The sequence below is a fragment of the Salarias fasciatus genome, chromosome 20 (assembly GCF_902148845.1).
Source record: "Salarias fasciatus chromosome 20, fSalaFa1.1, whole genome shotgun sequence".
In the NCBI taxonomy this organism is placed as follows: Eukaryota; Metazoa; Chordata; class Actinopteri; order Blenniiformes; family Blenniidae; genus Salarias; species Salarias fasciatus.
Genome location: NC_043764.1, coordinates 3,504,997 through 3,525,031, shown reverse-complemented (window position 1 = coordinate 3,525,031; position 20,035 = coordinate 3,504,997). Strand labels below are relative to the sequence as shown.

Here is a 20,035-nt window from a genome sequence, read left to right as displayed (position 1 = left end):
GCCGCACTCCTTCACAATAAAAGCCCCCCGATCAAATAAAAAGCTCACACTGAAAAGTCTGAATAAAATAAAGGAAGTAAATAAAAGGAGGAAGAAAACAAAGAATGGAATAATCAGGAGAAAATTAAAATAAAAGAGAAAAAGGTAAGATAAAGAAAAAAATTAAAATAAAAAATGAGATTGGGGAAAGAGCTTGAATAAAACGATCTTGTCTAACTCTTCCTTCAAATTCTGAACCACACTGAAATTCTCCTTTAACTGCTTTTAATCTGCCGGTGTGACTTTTGCCGCCGTGTGACCGCAGCCTTGAATCCACAGTGTTTAGAATTCCCACGGCTCGGTGAGCGAGCGGGACCGGAGAGGCCCGGACTGAACCGCCTTAAGATCTGTAGGCTTACACGAGAGATCTGAGGTAAAAAAGAAAAGAAGAAATCATCCAGCATCTGAAAAGAGATAAAAAGGAATATACTGTACATATCGACAAAAACCCTTCTGAATTAGTGTTAAAATAAAAATGGATGCTTTATATTAAAACACAATCAGGCTGCAACAAAAAAATAGATTTATATATGTGCAGAAGGGAGAGGTAGTATGTTTGGTTGAACGCGGCGCGTCGTCTGGGAAACCAGGCGGGAGATGAGGTGAGTGAAGCGGCGAAACGGAGGTTAATATTTGGGAAACATTGGGATCCGCTGGGATACTGACCGGTCGGCACGGCAACGGCGACGGCGATGGAGCTAACGGCGCCTCGACTCCACCGCCGTCCGCTTAATATGACTGTATACTGAACGTGAACTGAAACACTGCAGAGGTTGCTGAGGAGAGTTGTAGTGTGTGTGTGTGTGTGTGTGTGTGTGTGTGTGTGTGTGTGTGTGTGTGTGTGTGTGTGTGTGTGTGTCTGCGTCCCTTAAAGGCTGTTGTGAAGTCGTCCTGTGAGTGACTGAGGTATCTGTGGAAATGTCTTCCAGCTGAGCGAGGTTCTGTAAGTAAGGCTACTGAGGTGGAGCTGCTGCCGATGAGTGGGTGGGGGTGGGCGGGGCTTCAGGGAGGGGAGGGGCTCCGTCGTTACGCCTTCTGCTGCCCCCCCCCGCCCCTCCGCCCCCCTCCACCCCCGCATCCCTTCTGAAGCAGAGGATGTCAGACGATGACGTTACAAAAGAAAGAGTCCTGTAACAGATGAGCGTTATCCGGAAACGAGAAGAGCGGCGGCGGCGGCGGGACGACAGGAGAGCGGTGAGAATCGCACAAATGTCTCGCTTTGGGTTTCAGAGGCGTCGCTGCCTTCCCCCGAGGTCCCCGTCCCGCTTCGGCGCTTTCACATTGAAGTGACGTGTCCCTTAGCACGAGAGACCCCCCCCTCCCCCCACCCCCCCTCTCAGACTCCCATCAGCCCTTGGTGCGCCAGTCTGTCCGTTTGTTTGTTTCTGTGTTTTTTAGTCCGAAGCAGAGCTGGAGCGGCTGCTGAGTTAAAGCTATGAAGAGTAAAGATCCTGCCGCAGACTGACTGACGGTTCGATGGCGGCGGCGGCGACGGACGAAGAGCCACGCCCACCGCGCTGCTGCGACAGCTCGCCACTGGCTAAAAATCCTCTGTCAGTCACTTGAGGCAGTGTAAAAGTTTCTGATCACTTGAGTGTGTTTGACATCCTGCGTCTGGGAAAGAAAGAAAAAAAAAAAAAAGAAAAAAAGAAAAAGGAGAAGAGTCTTTTCCGCCCCGCCGCGTTTCGTCCAAGCGAGGCCACAGTGTTCGTCAGAAAGGCCCTTTGGGGGGTTTCTGCTTGAAAGTCCGAAGAGCGGCGGCGAGCAAGCGTGTTTACATGCTCGGGAAAAAAAAAATACAGAAAGAAAAAGAAAGAAATAAAACACGACGCTCCAGCGCAGCAAAGCCAAGCGCCGGCGAGACAGCAAACTGACACGCTATTGGAAAAAAAATAAAATAAAACTAAAGAAAACAGGACAGGAGAGAGAGAGAGAGAGAGAGAGAGAGAGAGAGAGAGAGGGGGAAACAAATCTTATGTTCACCAAAAAATGAAAATATTATGGATATACTGTATAATTGTCAAAAGCTTATCGATTGACTTCAGAGAGAGAAAAGACATACATCCATAAGCCTGGAGGGGACGGACGGGACGCCGGGGTCGAGGCCGAGCCGCACAAAGGTCAAACTGACGGCGGCGCTCCGGGAACGTTCAGTCTTCACGTCCCGACGCGTCTCTGGAGGGAATCTGTTCTACTCACTCCTGCAGTTTGGAGTTTGATCGAAACAGCGTTCCGCTTCTCTTCATTTCATTCACGTCAGTTTTTACGACCTCGGCCGTAAAAACTGACGTGAATGAAAAGAAGACAAGCGAAAAAATGTTGAAAGTGCTTTTTTTTTTGTCAAAAATTTGTACCTTGCTCAAGTTTTTTTTCTTTTAAATATCTATAAATGTAAAGCTAATCTGTTTTAAATAAGCATTTTTAAGTATAAAATATTTGTAAGGGGGGAGGAGGGGGGAATATTCCTGAGCAGTTCTAATAGATTCACAGTTACATTCATTCTCGACCCGTAAATCTTCACTTCTTCAGCGTCTTAAATATCAATGATATCAACATTTTCCCGTAAGACTGGGAGGATTCAAACGGGAGAAACAACATCCGCCTGCCGAACGCTCGCAGGGCCGTAAAGTGCCTGAAAGACCAGTTTTTGCTGCTCATGATCGAATTGGTTTGATCCTCTGTTTCTGATCGGCTCGTCGGTTTAACTTTTTATTTCTTTGACATTTTTATGAGCGGTTCTCACTTTGAGTTTGAGAGAACATGAAGAGGCAGACGCTTGAAATAACTGTGCTTATCATAAAAATCTCTTTTTGTTGTGTGTTCGCTTTAAAGAACGTATTGATTTGCACAAAATAAGGGGAACATTTGGATTTGTTGCCATTTGAACATCATTATCCAATCATTTTTATTTTGAAATGGGCTTCATAATTCCCTTTTTTTTCTTTAACTTTGCCAGATTTGTAAGTAACGTGGCATTTGGGGGATGAGCGTAGTGAGACGCTGTAAACCAGAGGCTTCTCTCCACTGCTCATCCCACAAATGCACCGTCACAGCCACAGTGAGGCAGGTGTCAAATCACATGCAGCATCAGCGCCGTGCTTTAAAATGTTCTGTTTAAAACCGAACTTTGTCTTTAGTGCTTTCATTAAAACACACGTCCCTCCAAAAAACAAAAAAATAAATCAGGTTAATGTTGGGTTTTTCTAGTTTTTTTGAAATAAACAAAGCAGCCACTGACTGCAGACGTCTTATATATTCTAAGATAAGAGGTGTCTTAAACTCGTCCACAGATCCGTCGAACACGACCTTCTCCATACTGCATTAACGTCCGTCTGAACTCTGAATGCTTCTCTTGCTAATTTAGCCTCAGATTACTGTTCCTAAAAATGTCGGGGCGAAGTACCAATATGAGTGAAAATGGCCAAAGTCGGTGGGTTTCTGACCGAAACGCTACGACCCCCTCAGTCGGCTCGGTGCCTCCGCCAGCGGCGCCCCCTCTGTCCACTCCGGTTAACTACAACATAAGAGTTCGTCTCCTAATTGCATATAGCATCGTATTTCCAGAGCATGTTGCCGTCAACAGTTGAATCTTCTTAGTATTTTTACCTACATTAATCTCTAACTATGTACAGACTTAGCAAGTGGTATTTACAAAGTTTGTCCACAAGGGGGTGATCCAGGCCTGCGTGAGAGGGGGAGGGGGTGAGCATGCACCATGTCAACAGAAACGGTGAGAAGATATATGATATGTAGTGATGTCGGAAATGAACATCCTAAACCTCGCTTATGTGGCTGGTGTTGAAATGATATCGATGTGAGGAGAAGAAGGTGTGAGGCTTGTGTTTTCTCGATATTAAAAAAAAAAGGTTCTTTCTCATGCTTGGTATGGCTGCCCTGCTTTTAGAGCGTCTGGAGGATTTCATTCCATCACCGCCACAGCCTCGCTGTTTTTCTTCTTTCTCTCTATATATATTCATATTGCTACCGTCTGTAGAATACACACTTTGACCTGAAAAACTCCAAACTTAAGGCTGATGAGGATCAATGTTTGAGCACAGAAGAAGAGGCGTCCGGCTTTAACACCGGCCTCCTGCCGGATGGTACAATCACGCACGTTTTCAATTGATCAGATTAGGAATGAAGATCTTGTAGTAATTTCTAAAAAGTTTCTAGTTTAGCTTCCTTATGCTGTCATTTAGTAATGATTAGAAATCACAGTGATGCCTAGAGCGTCAAAAAACAATCTCTGTCTCATGATTGTAAGCTTACGCAACGCACACCCAAAACACAGAGTACACAATATTGTCAGACAAACTTTTCCCTGAGGCGACCGCCGGCGGCCGGCCGGCTTCCGTCCGGCCTCCGGCGCGAACTGTCTTAGCAGCAATCTAACCAGCCAGACGTTTTTTTTTTCTTTTCTTTTTCTTTTTTGGGGATAATTACTATCCACAGAACATGAAGTTGTGTGTGGGTGTGTGTGTGTGTGTGTGTGTGTGTGTCACTCGATAAACTTCACAGGTCCAAAAAACATGAAGCCGACAGAGAAGAGACCCCCGGTCAGAGCCTGAACACACACCCCCTTGTGGTCCATCCATACTCTCAACACACTGTACACATGTCGCAAAAAATACAAGGCCTCCTCGCACGCTTCTCTGTGTGTCTTTTATAACGGGACACACACACACACACAAACACACACTCGCACACATACAACTGAGGAGGGGCCTTCAGATCCTCTACATTATACAACACTCAGCTATTTGCTTCCATGGAAGCAACCATGTCTTGCTCTCTTAAATATATATATCTATATATATATATATATATACTGTGTGTGTATATATATCCATATATCTATCAGCTTATACGTATTATTTATATTTATATAGCATTATACATACATTCTTGTTTTTGTGAAAATCCCTTTTGTCGAGCGAACTGTGGGAATTCCAGCTGTAGCACCTCCTCCACATCCCAACGTTCCCAAAACGCCACTCCGTCACTATCCGACACCTAACACAGATAAACCGGGATCGGCAGGACACACACACACACACACACACACACAAATTCACGCACACACGCACGCACACACTCCTGCTCCACTCTCGTGTCCCGTCAAACCGCTGCAAAGCTGGGATGTGTGATCTGTTGACTGTAAACCGGTGCTGGAGAGACTCCAGAGGCTGTAGAAGATGTAAACCTGTGTGTCTGCTCCTGTTTTTCATGGCGATGTGGAGAAACACGGAGCGATGAGCGAGAAGGGATCCACCGAGGGGGGGGGTGGCAATGGCAGGAGTTCTCATACTTTCCAGGGAGAAAAATGGCGATGAGAGAAGATGTTTGGAGGCTTCCTGGGGGAGAATCTGGAGGATGGTGGTGAGTCTGTTTTGTTTTTTCTGCACCGTGTGATGACAGGTAATGCCGATCCAAAAATAAAAATGGAACCAGAATCTGGTGATGCAGAGAAAGTGTAAATCCAGAGGTCCAGTCTTGTGTTTGAGCTCAGGAGGAGGAGGAGGAGGAGGAGGACCTCCCGTCTTCCTCCCGGGTGGCGTCGGGGGTTCTCCGCGGGCGGGCGGGTCCTCCTGCGGCGCCCGGGCGCCTCCTCCCCCCCTGCTATGACACCTCGCTGCCGAACACCTCCAGCACCAGCGGGGTGAGCTGCATGCTGTGCTCCGGCTGGAAGGACAGCGAGCGGTACTGCTTGGAGTGCTCCTCGTTCAGGCTGCGCAGGTCGGCCAGCTTCTGGATCATCTTGGCGTAGAGCAGCCGCCCGCCCGGGTGGTTGACCCGGATGTAGGCCTGCAGCGCCTCCGACAGGCGGTCCTGGAGCTGCTCGATGCGGGCGTGGTCCTGGACGCCCGGGCGGTCTGCCGGGGAGGGGGAGGGGGGAGAGGGTGAGTGAGAACGCTCCGTTCTGTCAGAACATCGCAGCCAGCAGAGCCTCCTGCTTTTCTGCACATTAACACATTCACTGGCTTCACATGAATTATTCACTGGATCGCAAAGCTCTTTTTTTTTTTTTTTTATTAATAAATCAACTTTTCAGGTTGGAACATGAAGTTTCTGAGCTGAAATCAAAGATATTTTGAAGTTTTACTGCTTTTCTCACAGGCAGAGGTGGAAACAGCAGAACTCCAGCAGGAGTTTCAACTTTCGCTTCGACTCAAAGGAAGACTGGAAGACAAAACCTCAGTGTTCTCCTCACCGCATTCTTCACACCGTCTCACATGAACCTCTGAGGACGGTTCAGGTGAGGAGTTTGAAGAGTGGTTCAAGGATCAATAACACTCAAATGCTAAAAGTTCCTGCTTCAGAAAGTTTTAATGAATCATTTCTTCTTGGACACAATAAGGCGGGAAGTCCCAGACGGTTTTATGACAGCAGTTCACTTCAGTGACACATTTTATGCTGCAGATTAAAACCTGTAGGAACCATCAGGACCCAATAGCGGAGCAGGTGGGAGGGGGGGCGGAGGGGGCGGAGGGGGCGGCTTCCCCGGGCCCCACTGCTGCGTGGGGGCCCATCATGAAGGGAGGGGAAAAAAAAGTGTGCTGAAGAAAATGGTAAGGAAGGAAAGCTGGACTCTATAACAGTCGCGTTTTAAGGATGAAGTTGTTTAAAAAATAAAAATGAAAAAAACGCTCTGCCCATGTTGTCTGTTGTTTAGTTTTCCCGGAGCTGCAGCCTGTAATCCTCTCGTTTCACGTGTCGCTTGCCGAGTTCACTGCGGTCAAGCCAGCCGGCGCTCTGACAAACAGTCAAGTGAGCCGACACATTATATTAGCGGTGCGCACATATTTTACGCATTACGGTAAAAGCGAAACCGAGAGGATTGCAAAACAAACATTGATCACAGCCTTATTCATAATTAATAGAAGACGCATGAATAATGTTGACAAAAAACTAAACTGAACAACAAAGTAAATTAAGGAAAGCTTGTGATAATGCTGCTTTTCAGTCCAGTCAATAGGTTAAATGAACTGGGAGATACTGAGCTCAAATACTGCATTTCTTTTACAAATATTAATATATATATATATATATATATATATATATATATATATATATATATATATATATATATATATAATTTTTTTTTTTTTTGTGCAATATTTAAAGCGAAAACAAAGAGGTGTGTCTAAAAGAGACACTATAGTAATGTGATTCACAAGTGATTTGGAGTCAATAGGTCAAATAACCTGGGAGCTATTGAGAAAAAAATCAATTTTTTTATAAAAATATTAATACAAATTGTTGAAAATGTTAAAAGCTAAAAGAAAGAGGTGTGTCTGAACCAGACAGTGTAGTACATTACGTACATTGCACATTACATTATCTGCGGCATTTTTTTTTCTTTTTTTCTTTTTTAATGTTTTAATGGGGATGTTTAGGCCACAAGGGCCCATAGAGAATTGCTTCGCCCCCCCTGGGCTGGGACCCCTGCTCCGCCCCTGTCAGGACCACTTCAGGCATCTGCACTGACGCCTAGCATCTGAGCTGTAGAGTTCCAGGACCCGGGCGGTCTCCTCATTCCTCGCCTCCTCGGCGACCTTGCTGCTATCGCTCCAGCTCACCCTGCAGACAGCACCCTCCACTCACTCCTACGAACACCATTTTTAAAACTTGATGTGACCCGTGGATTTCTGAACAACCTGCTTGAGTTTTCATTGCTGTTGTCTTTCAACAGATTCTCAGCAGAAAGCTGTGAGAGCCGAGTCCTTGACGTGACTTGAGAACGAGGGAACAAGGTCTCCCGCTTCACTCGCTGCACTTGCTGAAGAGATAACGCTCTACAAAACCCAAGGTCCAACCGGAGACGTCCGAGATGTTTTCCCTCCTGTCTTTACGTGTCCTTGCTGCTGACGACTCACTCGCTGGTTTTCGGGACTGTTTACTGTTCAGACTCACTGATCCATCGAGCTGGAAGCTCAGTCCCACCAGTCCCACCACACACACACACACACACACACACACACACACACACACACACACACACACACACACACACACACACACTCGCCGTACCTGGGGACAGCAGGCAGATGGCCATGAGCAGCACGTGTTCCTCCTCGTGCAGGTTGAGTTTCTTCAGTCCCACTTGAAACTTCACCAGCGGCTCCAGCAGCTCCAGAGTGTGACCGGCTGCGGAGACACACACACACACACACACACACACCAGGAGTAAGTGGCACGCTAACGCACGCACAACCCCACACCCTAACATCTGCACACACCAACACCCTCACACACCCACATCTTCATGCGCCCGGTGCTCTGTTCACTTGTGTATCTATACCTCTCGTTCCAGCCTGAATGAGTGAATAACGCAGAGTGTGTGTGTGTGTGTGTGTGTGTGGCTGCTTTACTGCATCCATGAAAATACCTGGAATCAAAACCTTGCAGTAATGTGAAAGCGCCCATAGAAAAGCAAGCTTGTGTGTGGATTATAAAAAACTGGAGAGAAAAACACAACAGCTGTGTCATCAGCTCCAACAATAAACTCTGTCCTTGTTTGTGTGCGTGTATCTGTGTGTGTGTGTGTGTGTGTGTGTGTGTGTGTGTGTGTGTGTGTGTGTAAGGTCTCCTATTCATGCAGAGCTCATGTTGGCTTTCATTAAAACATCCTGAGTGCGAGAGAAAAGACGCCAGCGTTCAAGGTGTGATCGATAAAGGAGGTGTGTGTGTGTGTGTGTGTGTGTGTGTGTGTGTGTGTGTGTGTGTGAGCGAGCGTGCGTGCGTGTGTGTGGTGGGCCGACCTTTGGTGACGTCGTTGATGCAGTACTTGAAGTCGGGCCCTCCGCAGCTCCAGGACATGTCCTCCAGGCTGAAGGACTGGTTGGAGCGCAGCATGATGATCTCGATGGCGCTGGACTTCAGCAGAGCGATCTGGTCCTCGGCGGTCAGGTCTCTGCAGGACACACACACACACACACACACACACATTGCCGTCAGACGAGAGACAGCGCTGTCTGTCAAACAAAAGCCGGGTGTGGTCTCAGCCGCAGCGTTCCCTCGAACAATCCTGAACAGACTGTTAGATGAACCGCCGCTTTAAAGATACCTGAAGGTTTTAACCTCAAAATAATACAGATTACATAAAGGAAACACTTCATTAACTGGAAATTTTATTTAAAACGAGAACACACACACAGTGCTTCAACAAGAAGACTTAACTTGAGACTTTTTGTTGTAAATTTCAGGTGTGTAATTTTGGACTACAAGATAAAAAAAAAAATCGATCAAAAGTACAGCGTAATCAGTGTTTTCTTTCATAATTCACAGTCTGGAAAGAAATCCAAAATAATGTCAGTACAAATTTCACCTTCATCATGTGTTTTACGTAAAGAAAAACTCTTGACATGTGAATGTTTGACTTTAACGTCACCTGAGGCTCGTTTACATGACGGCCTGCGAACGGTCAGTCTCAAAACCTTTCCGTGTAAATGCAAAACTTTTCTGAAATCAAAACGGTGAGTTTTCACTTGTAAGGAGGTCTGAACCATCTGGATGCTGCAGACCTCCAGGCATTCAAACTACAGCTGCTTTGAGCTTATATGAGCTTCTAAAGGCTGATGACTGGAGTAAAGAATCAGCTGTCCTCAGATATGACAGAGGAGGTCGTCGCCGCCATCAGCGCTTCAGACAGGCTGAAAGGTTCGTCTCTGGGAAAAGGAAAAGACTGAAAAAGACTTGAAAAAAATCTACTGACGACATTAAACAGCAACTAGAAGATAGAAGATGCAAACTCATCCTGATTGGAGTTTACTGACGAACAATGTAAAAAGAATCTGGAGCAAAATCCACAAAACTTCTAAGATGCTCGCAGCAGATGCCTGAGCGAGAGAGAGAACTCCACTCATACTGACGTTACTGTAGCAACAGAACACACACGTGTCTTTCTACAGCACACAAAGTGAACACGCGGCATTTCAAAGAAGACACGGCCTTCGTGCTTCTGGGGAAAAAAGAAAAAAATTCTATAATTACAGTCGATAAGCTGAGCGACACGGTGGTGTAGCGGTTAGCACTTCCACCTCACGAGGGGCATGACAGAGGGAATCAGACCGCAGCAGGGGTCTGGTCCAAAGACGACGCAGTAAGACTGGCTGTGTTCCCACAGATTATGGATATTAGATTAGGAACCTAAAAACCTGAGGGCCTTTTGAATAAAAACTGAAAAGCAGGCTCTGTGAGTGTGTGTGTGTGTGTGTGTGTGTGTGTGTGTGTGTGTGTGTGTGTGTGTGTTTAGTGCTGATGCCAGTGGGATGAGCCTCCCTGCTTGTTTCTCGATGGTTTATTGGACTGAGTGAGCTGGGAGAGGCTGCTGGAGAACAGACAGGCCGGACATGTTAGTATCTTTATGACTGATGGGACTTTTTAAAAAATATATAAACAGCATTTATATAATTAAAGTGGAAATTGTAATTACACAGGTGGAGATGTATTAAAAAAAGGGGCACAGCTGAAGAGGAGGACTGGAGCTTTGGTTTAGGAGAGACTAGAAGACAGGAACTGGGAGGAAACCACCAGAGAGACACTGAAGAGACGGAACGAGGCTCCGTCTCACTGAGAGGCTGGAAATCACCCAGAACAGAACGAGGAAGCAGTCCGTCTGAAGATTCAGCCACTGCTTCAGTGGAGGGATTACACTTACTGTCTCTGTTTAGAAATCAAACACAGGTGCAGATTGTTTTTACTCTTTTCTTGATAGTTTACTTTCTTTGCCATTTGTTCCAGAGATGTCTAGCAGTCCTGCATTTTCTCCACCACTTCTTCTGCATTCCGGAGAAGAAGCGTCATTTCTTCTGCTCTGGTTTAACAGATGTGGTTTTGTGCTACAGATGTGGTTTTGTGCTACACTGCCCCCTGCAGTCTGGGAGCACTGTATAAAAACCACTCCGTTCTCTCGTTCTCATTTCAGCTTATCTCTTTCCTGTGAAAACCAAAATCCAGCCTGGAGGCCACGTTTACACGACATTTCAAGATAAAAAGCAATGTTTAGCTGAAATATTTAATGGCATTTAAATGCTTTTATGAGCTAAATTCATATAATTTGCAGAAAATAGCACCATTATATCTCAGTGGGGAGTTTATTTTATGTTTCATTATGATAATAAAAGATAAAGATCAGCAACAATGGATGGAATCTGTTCCTGGTATAATAAAAGTCATTTTCCCTTGAAGTGAACACAGAGTGAAATAATGGGGATTATTATTTTGAACCAGTGAACCTAAACTCCTCACTGCACACAGCTGAAGCACTGGAGCAGCCCTGACCGAGTGGAGGTGACGGCAAGGCCCATGTACACAAACTGCCTTCGCTGCATGCGGGCGCACGTACGTGCATCACGACTCCGGGCGCACGGCAGCCGCGGCGCCGCCGCTCTTTGATTACGCGGCGTCTGTATGTGCATACATTTAGAGAGTCGAGTCTCGGCCCAGCGTGCATTCATGAAAAAAACAAAGAACCTGCAGCTTGTTCTGTGTTTTCTTGGAAAAGCTGGTTTGCTTTTCTGGTTCGATGCGGAGACGTTTTACTGCTTCCTGAATCATTACGGTGCAGATTTCTGCTCCATGACTGAAGGATTATTTCCTTTTTGGAACATGTACTCGTCTGGCCGAGCGCAGGGTGTGTACCTGAAGCCGGGGATCATCTTGGCGAAGCCGATGACCTTCTGGATGCTGTAGGACACCAGGTCGGCCAGGTGGGGCAGCATGGAGAGCTTGGTGTCCTCCTCGCTGGAGTCCGGGCTGCTGGCGCCGTCCTGGTACATCATCAGCAGGTTGCTGAAGTTCATCTTGGTGTCGACCGACTCTGCTCCACACACAAGACGAGGGAGACGAGGAACTCCAATTAAAAGATGAAAGAAGAAAGAAACCTTTTCTCTTCGCGTTTATTAACATCCACTCAAAGCAACTGTTGAGTTTCAGAAGTTCTAATGGGCAAAAACAGCAAAATGCAGCTTCTACTTCACGAGAAAAAAACTTTGTTCGGGAGAAAATATTCATAACTTGGAGGAACACACAGACCGCAGACGTTTCCAGGCCTTAAAAAGAAAACACATGGACTTGTAAATGTGTGCCAATCACCCGTATCCATGCCGGCCTCTTTACTGAAGATAAACACACAAACGTCCTGGAGCTGAACTCCAGATCCTCAGTTTATCAGGCGCATGTGCGAGTGTTTAGTTGTGTTTTGTTGTGTGTTGCGGTGCTGCCGGTGGATCCGGGGCAGAGCGGGACTCACCCGGTGAGTGGTTGAAGGAGTCGGAGGAGGCGTCGGACAGGGAGTGGAGGGAGGCGGCTCTGCTGGCGCTGCGGGTTACCGGGCCCTCGCGCACCGGGGGCTGCCAGACACGCCGGAGAAACACAAATATTAAGACCATCGCAGCGCCGAGAGCAAACAAACACCAGTCCGACACCAGCAGGCAGATTCACAGAGCAGCCAGTTACGGGAAAACACGCTGTTGTTTGGGGTTTTACTCGGAATTTAAAAGTAGAGAAGTGACCGAGCGCGTAACCACGGAAACGTCCAGGCGGGCCGGGAGCAACAATCCAGCGTGTGTGCGTGTGTGCGTGTGTGCGTGTGTGTGTGTGTGTGTGTGTGTGTGTGTGTGTGTGGTTCACTGTCAGGACTACCTGACCACCCCATCTGCTGCGGTTCACGCGCAGGTCAGTGCGACGCCCACGGCTCCGTATCTGGAGAGTTCAGGTATTTGGAGCGAGAGTCACACTTTGCGATCACACCCTGCAGCCGCTCTGCGTTCTCCACCTCCTCAGCGACACGGAGACGGAGAACACGACACCGCCTGGGGGCCGAGCGACGCCTCGCCGCCGACTTGTGTGGAGGAAAGCAAAAACACACGTGTGTGACGGGAGTTGAAGGGCGTGTGAGGCGAAACGCTCCGCAGAAACTCTGAAGACAACGTCGCTTTCATGTGCGGCCACTAGCTGGTGCTGTTGATTGTTTTTGAAAGAAACCCACAAACAAACAGGCGTCCAAAGGACTCCACAATATAGAGTGCAACAATGGCGACTGTGCGGAGAGACTTGAGTAAACACTTTTCTGTTTTCTGAGCCTCAGATTTTTTTTTCTGACTGCTGCTGCTGTTCTATTTCACCTGTTCTACTGAAGCACTGAATGATAATAGTGCGAGAACTGCTCGTAATCATGCGCCAGAGAAGCGTTTCTAAAGACGCAGATTGTTGCTTCAGCGTCTCGATGAAAACCTGAACCCATCATGTCTGCATCGGCATCCAAGACTGACACAAACTTTGCGTTCTAACACAAACACCTCAGTCTGACTCCCGTCTGTCTCTGTGCTGCGTGTTGTTGTGCTGCGTAAATAAATCTGACATCAAATCATTTTGTTTTTCGCTTTTTAAGCCACGATCTTCAGCAAACCCAACGCAAAAATGCAGCAAAGTTTAATTTTGTCCGATGGTTTCTGACCAGAGGAAACCAGAATGTAGATGCGGTCGCTCCCCTCTGAAGATGTTACACAACACACTGGCATCCTTTCACCTCACACACACACACACACACACACACGCACCCCACTGGTTTTATCCCTCTGTAGCACTGTGAGTGCAGAGGAAGGCGATTTCTGTGAACAGTCGGATAATGAAGCGAGGCGAACTCTTTTTATACCTGCTGTTTCAAACCAAACGTGCGGCTGAAAGAGAGAGGCGGGAATTCTGCAGCATCACGATGAAGATGAATTAAACGGACGACACAGCTATTGTTTGGTTTACAGTCTATTCTAATTCAGACTAAACTTTGCAGGAACCACTGACGGAAAAAAAAAAAGTTCTCACAGGGACAAAACCCTGAGCTCCAGGTATTTTCTTTAACCAGCCGCAATAAAAAGATTAAATCTATTCTGTGGTTCGATTCAGAGCAGATCTGCATCTTATCTTGTCTGAAGGGAAGTTCACAAACATGTTCAGCACTAGATCAGGGGTGTCAAACAAACTGTCGGGCAAGAGGCTCCAATCTGGTCCACAAACCAGCGAGCAAACTGTAAAAATTTCAGAGAAAAACCAGCAAGGATCTCATGAACGCGAACTCTGATCTCCGTCATGAATGGCCGACGGTAAAGTGGCGATGGAGGGAGAGCCGGGTCCAGAGCAGACTGACCCTGAAGCGGGAGAAGTCCGAGTAGGAGGCATCGTAGGTCTTGTGATGGGCTTCCACCAGGCAGGAGATCATGCGGGCCTGCTCCTCGTTCAGCCGGGGCCTCATCGCCTCCCGGGCCGCCTCTTCCTCCTTCCTCTTCAGGATCATCTCCTTCTTCCTCTGAACCTCCTCGTCCGTCAGGATAACTGCGAGAAAAGGACACGACAGGAGCACACATTAAAAAAAAACAAAACTCTGCAATGAAAGGATTCCAAGGAAAACGAAGAGGGAGATGTACTGTAGAATCCAGAATCTCCATCCCGTCTCCACAGGTTCTCACGCAGGAGGCTCCCCTCACTTCCGGGTGTCGGATGTTTAAGTGCCTCCTGCTTTATTCATGCTGCAGGGGCGGCGCCGCGCCGCAGAGTGGGTTCGACCGACTGCTTATAGTCTCCGCTTCAGGTTTTTGACGAGATGAGAGGGTCCGCGGGGAGCGCCGGGGGGCTGGCACGCCACTTCCACACGTCTCGGGGCATTACGTTGCTTTAAAGTCTTATATTCTCCGCAGTAATTATTCATCGCAGTTCGCATCGGATTTACATCTTTCTGTGAGAACTCAGACACAACGAGACGCGAGGGGCGGACGCTGGGAGAGTTATCTGTGGGAACGTTTTCAGGCGATGCCAGAGTCGTTTCATCAAAGCTTTAGAAACGATTGTTTCCATCTATACAGCCTGTTGACTCCCTCAGTCAAACTTCCATCTCGTTAATCTCTTCACTCCCCTTCATGCTCTCCTGAATCTCATTTCACTGTTTCTTTGTAAAAACGAAGCATCATTCACCTGTAATTTGACACCGGCATCGTTTTGGTAGCTGCTTGTGTAGAAGTTTGAACATACAGTTAAACTAGTATGAGAAATACTCACACTACTTACTAATGACTCTACTTTTAAGCTTTTCATTACAGTGACAGCTCGGGCTGGTTCCTGGACCGGTTTCTAATGAGGCTGCTTTATGTTCACGACACAGCCTTTCAAATGAATAATTATTGGGTTTTTGTTTCAGAAAAACTTTGTGTTTACTTGGCAACATTTTGAAAATGGTGTAGTTTTCATGAACACATCCGTCTGGACCAGAGGACCAAGCTGGACTCACATCACTGGAGCGTGTAAAACGTCCCTCCTCTCTAAAGACGGCCAGGTTTTAACAGTCACAGAGAACTGGAGCTGCCGATTCACCGAAAAGACGGAGCTGAGGATTCTAACCTCATTCAATCAGACGCCAAAGGGGTCATTTCCCATCTTGAACTGAATTTATTGCAATATTAAAAAATAACTTATATTTGAAACGTGTTTAAAGAGTATTTCATTTCTTTTGCTCCCTTCTCCCTAAGATTGCCATTTTAGAAAGTGTGGAAGCAGCAGCAGGAAGGACAAAGCACCATTTTTTGTTTCTGCCCTCACCGACGGTCGTTGTGTCATTCTGTAAAAATGCAGACGTGCACAAGTTGGAATATAGAAATGCACAAACAGTTCAAATCAATGTTAAATTTAGGATCTGCATCAATTAGTTTATTCCTTTAACAGAGAAAATTCCTCCTTCCATTTCATTTATAGCTGAAGCAACTAATACTTGGAGCATTTTCTGTTTTTTTTTTTTTTTCAATAGACTTTAACAACAGCAATGCTCAGTTTTCTTGTCATGTTGATTAATAGTATCATAAAATATATGAGAACATTTTGTTACCAATCAAGTTTAACTGTTATTGACAGTTTTTGAGGCATGAAACTCCCACAGCAGTAAAACGTGGACTGAAATCAGTTTTTATGTGACGTTATTAAACCTGAGTGTTGCAACATGGAGACCGTTACGTAAAACAGGAAGATCGATCCTGTTAGAACGTGAAGACGTTCCACATCGTGTCAAGAAAGGTTTTCACAATTCAACAAGAAACGAGCTCTGATCTTTATGTGTGGATTGAGAAACCGTATAAACATGCCCGGAAGATTAAATTGTTCTCACTGTAATCCCTGAGAGGGATCAAAAATGTCAGGATCTGTCAAAGTGCGAGTTGAAACGTACAATTTTAGTCTTTGGCAGAAAAGAAAAAGAAACAAAAAATCCCCTCACGGTAAGAAACTGGAAAACTCACAATGCAAACTGAAGAGCCCGAAGAAGCTTTAAAATATGAAAAACTCGAGAGAGAAAGTTTTAAAATCCTCCAGCGATTCTTGTCTTCTTACAACATTTCTTCACATTAGCAGGTGAAGTTAGAACGCCGAGTCAAAACTAAGTATCTGCAGAGGAAGGACTCCAGCAACTGGAGTGAAAATATCCAATTCCGGAAGAAATTATTAAATACATCATGAAAACATGAAAATTTTTAAGTGTCAAGGAGGAAAATTAAATTGAAAAATAAGCTGTAAATCCCCTCCACGCCACATTACACCAGACTGTGTGACAGTAAACCTGGAATGAGTAAATTCACTGGGCTGGTGTCGTCAGAGTTAATTAAAGTTGGGATGTAGGGATGACTACAAATTGATTTTTTTTAATGATAATTAATCACAGAATTAGGCTTTGGGCTTCTTTCAGTTTGAAAACTGTATTTTTAACATAGACATTGTATTAAGTTGGTCTAGATCAGGGGTGGGGAACCCTGGTCCTGGAGGGCCGCAAACCTGCATGTTTTCCATGTCTCCCTGCTTCAACACACCTGAATCGAATCAAGATTCATGGCCAAGTCCAGCAGAAAGCCAGATAACGAGCCTCATTGCAATCAGCCGTGTTGAAGCAGGGAGACATGGAAAACATGCAGGTTTGCGGCCCTCCAGGACCAGGGTTCCCCACCCCTGGTCTAGATGGAACTTTATTTTGAAAAGAAACCCAACAAGGTCAAAAAGGAAATTCTTTCTCTGGGTTCGATTCTCCATCGAGATGCTCCAGTAAGAAATCAGTGGCTGCAGGAAGAAACTTCAACCGTGACTTCAAATTCAACTTGTGAGCTGATCGTTTGGACTGATGAACGCTTTACGCTGAAAACTGCCTTCAAATGCAGTCGTATCATTTTCCGGAGCTTTCAGAGTTTGTGAAGCAGTGTTTGTCCTCTGCCGGGTCACCGCTGGAGCAGATCCCGACCCCTGAGCGCCTCGGTCCAGATCGCCCCGTCGACTCTGTGCAGCCAGACGGACAGACGTGCCTGCCAAAGAGGAGACAGGCTGCGACGGCTCGGCACCAGACCAGACACAACAGCCGCAAACACGGGTGACAAGTTGGACTCACTGCCAGCAAATTAAAAAAAGAAGAAGAAGAGACGCTCTCACTATTTATTCCTCCAGAAATCATCAAACACAGTTTGTCTGGGTTTGCAGGGACGACAGGAGGCACGGCAGGCCTCGTCTAATGCAGGATGAAGCTCCTCTCACAGCTGACAGAGTCACAAATGATCATATTCATGTATTCATATCAGCACGTCTTCTCGGCTGCGTTCCACATTTCCAGGTTCATTATTTATACGGATTCATTATTAACATTATTTCAACGTGAGCTTTTAGCAGCATCTGTGTGACTGCTGCTGTAATCTACATCTGTTCATGTGTTTATCATGTCAGCCGGCAAACACACGAAGTTTACACACTTTGTCATTTGAATGAAACGTAGATTGATCTGGTGACAGATACTTTTTAAGCAAGTTCTAACTCACCTGCTCCTAAAATGAAGATATGATGACCTGCCGTGAGCCCGAGGTTATAAATACACCAGATAAAGATGTAATTTGCAGCAACTGCTAATTTGAGAAACCAGTGACATGACGTGGAGGGCGGCGAATGAAACGCTGCCCGGACGGACGGCTTCTAACTGGGCACTGCCTGTTCTCCCGGAGCCTGTAAACAACTATATTTGAAGTGGATTTTCAGTGATTGCGGCCGCAGAGGGACGTTACATAACCACGTAATGTGGCGGTAAAGACAACACCAGCATTAACAGCTACTACGACAAGCTTCAAAAAAAAAAAAAGAAAAAGAAGAAGGAGAAGGAGAAGAAGGAGAAGCCAAGCGACTGAATGCCGCTGCTGACCAGGATTTACTTGGCCTTCATCTCTTTGAACCCGCTGTCATTAATTAGGCTTGGGCGGCGCTCCAGTGTCCGTCCGGTCCCGGGCCAGAGCCGCCTGCCCAGCACCACTCCTTGCGGTGAGCACATCCAAGCGCGCCGGCCATAACTCAGTCATGAATAGGCGCAGTTTGGTCAAAGTTTTTTGGCGCGAGCCGGTCAAAGCAGCTATTCTGGGGGCCGGCGCATGATTGAAGCCGCCCGGCGGCTCCCCGGGCCAAGCCGGAGCTCTGAATGGCGTCGTTAAAGCCGGAGTCCACAAACAACAACAAGAGACGGTCAAAGGGAGCATGGCGACCACCCCGCAGCGCTGGCCAGCGCCGCCGCCGGTGCTCAGGCAGCCACTGACTTTCTGTGGGGATGTGGTGCCTGGCGTGGCGAGGAGGGCGGCGGGGGGGCGGCGGGTCCAGAGACGCTGGCAGACCGGGGCGGCCGGAGAGCCCCCTGCGGCGGAGGCCAGAGGTTCGCAGCGGGTCGACTCGTTAGCCGGTCCCACAATCCTCCCCGCCGTCCGCCGGGGCCAGCGATGCCCGGGAGGTGAAACCAGGTCAGGCAGGCGTCGGGGCGGCTTATCAGTCATGGAGGCGGAGACGCCGGCAGGAAGGTGTGGGGTGTAAACATGGCGCTCGGCGTCGACTCAGCACACTCAGCGCCGGGCCTTTAACTCATGCGGGCTGTACGTTTCTTCATAACCACGTCTGCACCTGTTTCTTATCTGGAGCGGCTCATCGGCGCCCCGGAGCCTTTAAAAGCTGCTGCTGCGTTCCTGCTAATGCAAGGCGTGCTGCACTGTACCGCTTTAATGGAAAACGCTGACAGTTTATTTATAGGTGTGATTTTTTTTTTTGTTTCCCGAACATGAAAACACTCAGCAGGCAAGATCTGTTTGACGATGCTGAAATGGAAAGAGATAAAATAACCTGAACTATGAGCCCAATGCGACGCAGCAGGTTCGCTTGGTGGCTGGAAAGCTACACTGTTTTCGGTGTTTCTGCCATTTCCGTGTAAATCGACATCGTCTTCAAAACTCTGCCATGTTTTCTCTGATATGACGACGCAAAAACGACAAGTTTTCAATTGAAACTTTGCAATGTAAAGGGGCACGAATTTAGCAATTGTTACAACATAAGATGTCTGAAAAGACTATACTAGTTTAGTTCTCTGCTTTATTCATTTGTTTATTAGTGTTTTGGTCGCCACTTCTTCCTCCCTCAGGTACTCACACTCTTCTTTTTCTAAGTGAGCAAAAGCTTTCAGATTTTGTACAAAAACAATATTTCACCTGCCGTAAAGAACTGCTTAACAAACTAACCTTTCCTGTGACAGTTAACCTGACTAAAATCTGTTATTTATTCAAGCATTTTTGTTTTAGTCGATATTTATTATTTTCGCTTATATTTCATGAAAAGGCCGTATTTACCAGGATCAAATCCAAACACCTGCTTAAAACTTTGATTTGATTATATGATGTTACAGTGAATGATAATCTTTATTTATTTTTTTTTTTTTTTTGAACAACGCACCAGAGCAGTCAGTGGTCACAGTACAGCGTCTGGAGACACCAGTGACTCCAGTGGTGAAAGAAAGGCTCCAAAACTTCAGCCGTTGTAATGTACATCTATTCTCAACACTGCCCCCTGTGGTCACCGCTGGGACTGCTGGAACCGCCTGTATGAACACACAGCCGCTGCCATCAGTGTGTTTGTGTACATTAACGTGAACTTCATCAGATCAAGGAGTCGGAATATTCTGGGAACA

At 46.6% G+C, this 20,035-nt stretch overlaps 1 protein-coding gene across 1 annotated transcript; it reads right to left on the bottom strand.

Moving 5' to 3' along the window:
• Positions 1 to 4,205: 4,205 nt before the first annotated feature.
• Positions 4,206 to 18,857, bottom strand: LOC115408387 (vitamin D3 receptor A-like). Its single transcript, XM_030119111.1, has 7 exons — positions 18,647 to 18,857; positions 14,186 to 14,370; positions 12,293 to 12,392; positions 11,683 to 11,860; positions 8,802 to 8,953; positions 8,071 to 8,187; positions 4,206 to 5,912 (listed from the first exon to the last, which is right to left on the bottom strand). Exons 1-7 carry the CDS (start codon positions 18,855 to 18,857, stop codon positions 5,659 to 5,661), a joined length of 1,197 nt encoding a protein of 398 aa, XP_029974971.1. The 3' UTR covers positions 4,206 to 5,658.
• Between the last annotated feature and the right edge of the window lie 1,178 nt (positions 18,858 to 20,035).